This window comes from Lissotriton helveticus, chromosome 1_1 (assembly GCF_964261635.1).
Source record: "Lissotriton helveticus chromosome 1_1, aLisHel1.1, whole genome shotgun sequence".
NCBI classification, from domain to species: domain Eukaryota; kingdom Metazoa; phylum Chordata; class Amphibia; order Caudata; family Salamandridae; genus Lissotriton; species Lissotriton helveticus.
In genome coordinates, this window is record NC_136057.1 from 1,006,700,437 (window position 1) to 1,006,709,163 (window position 8,727).

At 41.7% G+C, this 8,727-nt stretch overlaps 1 protein-coding gene across 1 annotated transcript in view; it reads right to left on the bottom strand.

The window, feature by feature from the left end:
- Window positions 1-6,257, bottom strand: part of TSPAN33 (tetraspanin 33) — a 156,798-nt gene extending 150,541 nt beyond the window's left edge. The window contains exon 1 of the mRNA XM_078677670.1: window positions 4,553-6,257. Within this exon, the coding sequence (XP_078533796.1) occupies window positions 4,553-4,651 (99 nt within the window). The 5' untranslated portion in view covers window positions 4,652-6,257. The remainder of the gene's footprint in view (window positions 1-4,552) is intronic.
- Window positions 6,258-8,727: the final 2,470 nt, after the last annotated feature.

Consider the following 8,727-nt stretch of genomic DNA (forward strand, 5'->3'; position numbering starts at 1 on the left):
TTCAGCAATGTGGTTGGTGCTCCTGTGATACTCCCACTGAGCATGGGAGGATTATGGATAAGACATGCGTTACTTGATCCCAAGCTCCACAATCACAAGGCACTCTGAAATTCACTTCATACAATGTAAAAAATGTTCTTCACATCTTATTCATGTTATGTTTTCTTTAATTTTCATTATTTCGTTAATTATTTCATCATTAACTTTTCACTGATTCATATGTTGATTTCACAATTTTTGTTATGCCCAATGCATTTCAAGCAAAAATGCCCTTCCTCAGGGGACTTCGTTCTGCAAAATTGAAATAATAATATGTCGGTACATTTTCATTTCAATGTGCAAACACGTATTAACCGTTCAATAATAATCAACCTTAGAGCACTTCTTGTTCCTATTTTGTTACCTTACACCTTATAGCCCTTGTGTGAAACACGTTATCTGATTCAACATTCCACAGTGCTTTAATGTTTAATCTGTTTGTGTTTTCACTTACATGTGTTATGTCACTGGCTTTCGCTTGAGGTTTTTCAATACTTGTTCATAGCTGTGAACAATAAATAAAGTACTACTTTAACTCACAGTGTCCAAAATCTAATATTGGAGCCCACGATGTCTATCTCGCTTAAAATCTTACCGAAAAACTCGAACAAGAACGCCTGTAGCGGTTCCTCCTCTCTTCTACGGGTTCGTATATTTTAGCGTGCGTCACTCTAGCCTAGTTGTACTCTATTGTGTTAGCCGGTCCGATCACGTGATGTGAGTTTTAGTGACTGAGCTAGAAAACGGACTCTAGTCTGGATGCTTGTGAACCTCAAATGAATAACTTGTACTTGCGCCCATGACTAACCGTTTAACCTGATAACCCCTGTATCCTACGTGATTTACACCAAGGTGTCTGAACATGCTCAGAAAATACATATTATAAACAATTACTGTTAACGTGAATAATACATGCAAAATTGCACACCTCACACGCATTCGTTAAACAATTCTCTACATGTCATCCAATCTCATCAAATATATAGTACAATTGATTATTGTCCGTTTATATGAAGCAGCTAAATTCTATCCGTTCATTTAACCCTTTCGGGTGCAGGGTGCATAAAAAGTTCATCCAAAATGTCTCTCTCCTTAGCAGTTGGGTGTTGTTGTCTGTTCCTGGTCGGGTTGTCACCAATTCTAATATGCAAAATTTTAATTGTGAGGGATTATGTTTCGCTTCGTTGAAGTGAACTGCCACTGTAGATTTAAGATTCTTTAATCTTATATTGCTCTTATGTTCCGTTAGTCTGGTTTTTATCTTTCTTTGGGTTTTGCCCACATAGGACAATCCACACGGACATCTTAACATATATATCAGGTTGCTGCTGTCACATGTCCCTGATACCTTTAACTTGACTGGTGTACCTTTCGTGGGGTGATTGATTACGTTCCCTTTGATGATCGCAGAACAATTTCCACAATTATGGCATGGCATTGTGCCTTTGTATTTCTCTGTGTCTGACTTTTTTGGATTTTTTATGAGTTCCTTGATATTTTTCGTTCTCTCATATGCAAATATTGGAGAGTTTAAAAAGATGCCTTTGAAATCTTCTTCCAACGCAAGCAATGGCCAATGTTTGTTTATTGTTTTCTTGATACTGTGACTGCGTGTGGAAAATTTTGACACAAATACACATCTTTTTTCTTCTGATTTTGTTTTGGATGCTAACAGGTGTTTTCTTTGTAATTTGTCTGCTCTTTCCGCAGCGGCGTTCAGAATGGGTTCCGGATATCCTCTGTTTTTGAATTTATTTAAGGTCTCTAATTTGTGTTTGTAGTATGATTCTTCTGTTGAGGTAATCCTCTTTATTCTGACCAGTTGCGAGAATGGAAGGTGTTTTTTAAGTGATGGTTGGTGAAAGCTTTTGTAATGTAAAAGATTATTCCTGTCTGTGCTTTTTGTGAACACACTTGTAGTTATTTGTCCTTCCACATTCAATATAGCCACGTCTAAAAATGTAATGCTTTTTTTGTTGATTGTAAACGTGAATTGAATTCGTTCATTGATTTTGTTCAAATCTTGTAACGCTTCTTCTAGACTTTCCATAAGACAAAAATGTCATCAATAAAACGCTTGTAGAGGATTAAGTTGTTCTGCCATGTTTTTTGATTCAATATATTGTCCAATTCAAATCTGTGCATGAATGTATTCGCGTACGTTGGCGCTGCACAATTTCCCATGCTGGTTCCTGAGGATTGTACATAATATTTCTCTTTCCACACAAAGTAACTATGAAACAACGTAAAGTGAATCAATTCCATGATGAATATTTTCAAACTTACACTTTTTTCTTCGTTTATCAAAAAACTTTCCACAGCTGTCAATCCCAGGTCATGTGGGATGGATGTATACAGGGATTTTGCATCCACTGTTGCCATAATCATATCCTTTGTGAAATTGATCTTTTCTTCCTCCAGGATGTTTAGAAAATGGGTGGTGTCTTTTATATATGTGGTCGATTTTTGAACAATATTTTGTAGATGTTTGTCTATGAACCTCCCTATGGGTTCATGTATCGATCCTATGGTTGAAACTATTGGACGTAGTGGTGGTTTTGTGGCATTTTTATGAATCTTCGGTGTCATATAGATATATGGTATAGAAGGATTTGTGTTCAACAAATACTCTTTGTCTTTTTGGTTGATTATTTCCTGTTCCAAAGCGTTGTCAATGAAAAACAAAATCAGAAGAAAAAAGATGTGTATTTGTGTCAAAATTTTCCACACGCAGTCACAGTATCAAGAAAACAATAAACAAACATTGGCCATTGCTTGCGTTGGAAGAAGATTTCAAAGGCATCTTTTTAAACTCTCCAATATTTGCATATGAGAGAACGAAAAATATCAAGGAACTCATAAAAAATCCAAAAAAGTCAGACACAGAGAAATACAAAGGCACAATGCCATGCCATAATTGTGGAAATTGTTCTGCGATCATCAAAGGGAACGTAATCAATCACCCCACGAAAGGTACACCAGTCAAGTTAAAGGTATCAGGGACATGTGACAGCAGCAACCTGATATATATGTTAAGATGTCCGTGTGGATTGTCCTATGTGGGCAAAACCCAAAGAAAGATAAAAACCAGACTAACGGAACATAAGAGCAATATAAGATTAAAGAATCTTAAATCTACAGTGGAGGTTCACTTCAACGAAGCGAAACATAATCCCTCACAATTAAAATTTTGCATATTAGAATTGGTGACAACCCGACCAGGAACAGACAACAACACCCAACTGCTAAGGAGAGAGACATTTTGGATGAACTTTTTATGCACCCTGCACCCGAAAGGGTTAAATGAACGGATAGAATTTAGCTGCTTCATATAAACGGACAATAATCAATTGTACTATATATTTGATGAGATTGGATGACATGTAGAGAATTGTTTAACGAATGCGTGTGAGGTGTGCAATTTTGCATGTATTATTCACGTTAACAGTAATTGTTTATAATATGTATTTTCTGAGCATGTTCAGACACCTTGGTGTAAATCACGTAGGATACAGGGGTTATCAGGTTAAACGGTTAGTCATGGGCGCAAGTACAAGTTATTCATTTGAGGTTCACAAGCATCCAGACTAGAGTCCGTTTTCTAGCTCAGTCACTAAAACTCACATCACGTGATCGGACCGGCTAACACAATAGAGTACAACTAGGCTAGAGTGACGCACGCTAAAATATACGAACCCGTAGAAGAGAGGAGGAACCGCTACAGGCGTTCTTGTTCGAGTTTTTCGGTAAGATTTTAAGCGAGATAGACATCGTGGGCTCCAATATTAGATTTTGGACACTGTGAGTTAAAGTAGTACTTTATTTATTGTTCACAGCTATGAACAAGTATTGAAAAACCTCAAGCGAAAACACAAACAGATTAAACATTAAAGCACTGTGGAATGTTGAATCAGATAACGTGTTTCACACAAGGGCTATAAGGTGTAAGGTAACAAAATAGGAACAAGAAGTGCTCTAAGGTTGATTATTATTGAACGGTTAATACGTGTTTGCACATTGAAATGAAAATGTACCGACATATTATTATTTCAATTTTGCAGAACGAAGTCCCCTGAGGAAGGGCATTTTTGCTTGAAATGCATTGGGCATAACAAAAATTGTGAAATCAACATATGAATCAGTGAAAAGTTAATGATGAAATAATTAACGAAATAATGAAAATTAAAGAAAACATAACATGAATAAGATGTGAAGAACATTTTTTACATTGTATGAAGTGAATTTCAGAGTGCCTTGTGATTGTGGAGCTTGGGATCAAGTAACGCATGTCTTATACATAATAAATATGCCATGAACCTAGTCTGCAATTGAGTCCAGTATTACTGTACTCCGTGATCAATGTTACTTCACAAACTACACCACACTTCAAAATCACATATGGCTGACAATGGGTATAGTATAGAAAAGACAAGCAAGGGCTGCTTGCTACGACATTTCATAATGCCATACACACTGTGTAAATAACGGGACTAATAGCATGATTAGCACTTACCCAGAAGAGCATATTAAAGAAGAAGAGCAGGAACTTCACAGTACGACTGACGAAGGAGAAGTCTTCCCCTGGGAGGGTGGCGGCTGACCTGGGGGCCATTGTAGCTGAATAGGAATAGATGTTTTGGGATAGCAGTGGTGGTGGCTGTCAAATTAGGTGACCATCAACTAAAAAAAACTATCAACCCACTTGGAACCTTATAACCTAAGTATGTGCAGCGCTACTAGTTAGATTCTTAACACAAACACACACACACAGTGCCTAGTCAAAAGCAAAGCAGGTAGAGGATACAGAATGTGCTCAAGGAAAACTTTCTGAAAGTCTGCTGTGGTCAGTACTTTATTTGTAAAGGAATTAAGAGCCAAGCTGCACATTTCTGCTCATAACTCCGCGGCCAGAGCTACTGAATCTTGAGGGTGGCGAATACCAAGGCTCCATAGTTTTGATTCCACCTCATGCATCTCTAATCCACCACCAGAAACTCTCTGCCTCATTATCTCACTCTTTCATGTTCTGTATTATCACTGCTTTGTCCCTTTGTCAATGTCTGTATTTCTCTTTCTCCTCTCTTCCTCTTGCATGTGTTTCCTCTCTCATGCTCTGGGTCAAAGTCTGAAAACGAAAAGTGAGTACTGGTCCCCACAAATAAGTGCCAGAGGGCCACCACCTGCAGCCACCTGTTAAAATTAGACACTGGCTGTGGAACTTGTGACCAGTGGTGGCGCCCTTTCAGATGGGTGACGCAGGGCCCGAGGGCACAATGGAGGTTCCACCAATGAGCCAGGAAGCAAGGCCAGATTTCTGAGACAGAAACAAATGAGTCGTAAGTCACTGAACAATGCAGGTGAATTTGTGCAGCGTTGATGCTCAGAGCTTCTCAGTGCAGGACAGGTGAGAAGAAACAAAGCTACAGACCATGCATGTTACTGGCAGGTCAGATCGTGCTGTAAGTATGTGCAAAGTATCTTTTCAAGGTGGTGCAGCGCATATTAAAGCGACTCAACAGCGGCTGTACCAGCTGCTACGTCTCAGAGGCATCCACTTCGCAACAGAGTGGCCCCTTACCTAGCTGAAAGATCCACAACTCTACACACAAGAAGCACTTAACCTCCTTAAGCCGCCACTTTCTCTATGTAGCATCGTACTCATCAGTAAACGCATTAACAGCTTCCTTCCTCAGTACACACCGATAGCAGCTTACCTCGCTTGAGAAAAAAACACCACACACGGAGACGCATTCGTCCTTCCTCTTATGCAATTAATATATGTAACATAGAAATAAATTAGCTTGGCCCACCTCTGTAATCTAGGGGCCTCCCTCTTCACCTAGAAGCACACACTCTCCCAGATACACCCCCGCCACTCATGGAATTAGGAAGCGCCGTTTCTTTCACTGGCACCGGAATCCTCCGAACAGCGAAGATGTCCCTTCGGTTCTTGTGCCCAAATGACACCAAAGAACCACGCTGCCGGGCTCACGCAGGAAATGCCTGGATAGCGCCTCCCTCTCCGCGTCTAGGCACCTCTGTCGCTGCACTATGCCAGCAACCTCTCTGGACTGGCAGTACCCGCGTTCCTCCTTCTCTGCGCGGACTGCCTCCCGACGCTCAGGGGGTCACCGGCGGGGCTCAAGACCTCAACAGCTGATAGAGTTTGTCAATCTGCACTGGCGGTCGGTCTTTGGCCGCCCTGGCCCCGCCCACCTATTTTTGGCGACCGCTCCCCCCTGTCATTCCTCAGGTGTTCAAGAGCCGCCTAATTATCTACATAGGCCGCACCCCTATCCCGCCCCGGTCCCGCCCCTTCCACTCCAGTTTGCTGTGCCCTGTCATTCATCCTTTCCCTGCACCCGACCGCTTTTTTTTTTGCTTTCAGTTCTACAGGTCTGTGCGGCACGTCTTGCATGCTTTTAACATTTTATGGCCCGCCTCGTTACCCTCTATTGGTAGTTCACTCCACGCCGTCTGTCTGAGATGGCAGTTTTTAAAAGGGCGACGACGAGGTAGTGCTATGTGGGGCTCCACTCTGACATTAGAACTGGGACATAAAGATCTCCGAGAAGAACACTTAGAGGATGGCGAACCGTTCTCTGCACCTACCCACTGCAATCCCGAGATCTCAGCCTCCATGAGGACAACAAGTGACAACCGTCACCACCAGTGATTGCTCTTTTAACTGAAGTCAGACAAGAAACAATCACAGGAATGCCAAGGACACCAGAGCAACTGGAGCTGATCCGGTGACTGCCCCGGGTGCATTTCTGCATGCTAATGCAACGCTGAAAAGGCGACCATATTATGACTTTACATTGGTTTTTCTGCATTTTAAATATTTCTGCTTTTTAAATATGTTGGTGACTTCCATGTGTGAGAAAAGCATTCTAAGTGATCGGATGTCCTCCATGACTGACCATGTGTACTTTAATCTTAACATTACCAACTGAATCACATACTAGGCTGCGGATATTTCGCAAACGGCAGCGATTTCAAAACCTAACTTTTCACGGGAATGATGCATTCCCTAGTTATGTCCTTTAAAATTACTGGAAATTTCGTCATTAGGCTTTTGATTTACCGATTTATAATTTTGACTGTACTTGCATATCTTATATGTACTGTATGTTTTTTTTTATGGAGTTTTATGTAGCGTGAACTTGACCCGAAGGTATCAGAGAACTTTACACAAGCACCAGTTGTGTTACATGAGGACACATAAATTTTTGTTAGGCACGGGGAGATTAACACCTTTGCTGCGGCGGCTATTCCGCCACAGCGCTAAGGGGGCGGGGGGGCTGCGCGTCGCTCACACGCTGGTGACGGAACCGCTCCGTCACCAGCCTCGGGTGAGCTGTGCTGATGACGGAGCGGTTCCGTCATGGCCCCGCCAGCTCAATAGAACGCGCCGCGCAGGTGCGAAATCAGTGCCGCGCAGGCGCGAAAACAGCACCGCGCAGGCGCGTCGGGCGGGCCATGACAGAACCGCTCCGTCATCAGCACAACTGAGAGAGCACGAGTTTGAAAAAAATGTATAAGTACACCATATTTACAAGCACGTAGTTAGTTTAAACATGTTTTGCACACGAGTATTTTATATCCAGGAGTGAAATATACAGAGTGGTTTATATTCAGTAGTGAAACGTATAGAATGTTAAGTAGAGTAACTATAATTGTAACGGTGTGAGATTAATATAGAAATGTTGGAATATATGTGAAAACCTCATGTTCTCATGTTAAAAAGAGTCATGTCCAAATTAAATGTAACTTTGAAAATCCAGTATTATGTGTAGGCCTTAGGGCAATTCACAGCAAACCTGAACGTGCTGCTAAATTTACGTGAGATAAGGTTGACATGGTTCTTCCAAATGTACTATTGAACTTAGGGTTAAAAGTATATGCTTTATAGATGTGTTATTTTAGAAACGTATGCTAGTTAAGAATGTTTGCTGTTTAAATCAAGTTAACGTTTTAAGAGTGCAGGGACCTGCTGCATGTAAATCAAGTAGGCCAGAGCAGATAATGTCATGTAGTTTAAATTGCCATGTGCTCGTTAGAGGAGAGGTCGTGAGGTGTCCAGCATGGAGCTTTGAGAGTGTTTTATGACCAAAGATATGGTGGAGTCTGGAATTTGAGGCCCACTGCAGGATGAGCTGTATGCAGGTGCGAGGGTCCTAATCAGCTCGAATGAAAGGGTCTTTGTTCAGTGGCGCCTTGCGCAGGCCTGTAGGAGTTTCCAGGAATTTCAGGGGGTATCAGCGCACGGAAGAAGGAGCCTGGGAACCAAGGTCAACTATAACGAGGGTCTTCAAGAGTACCATCATGGAGTTTGCCGCGCAAAGATGTACCACGTGAGGGGCGTCCCAAGGGGCGTTTCTATTGGAAATGTGATTTGGTATTAGGGAAAGTGACCCGGGAGGAGAGCAGAGCAGATGATTTCTGGAGCCTAAGGAAGCGGATGGGTAGGCAGATAGGCTGATCAGGAGAGACCCATCATCAGAGAAGAGACAAAGAGAAGTGCGTGATCTTCTTAGGAAGTCACCACGGCTGACACCTAGAGGGTTAAGATCTTGCTAAGTAGGGATGTCACTTAATATAGTGTAGGGACAGACTAACCTTAATTTTCTTTTCTGTAATGACTTTGAGGTTGCAACTTGTATCCATTTTGGCAACGCTCATGTT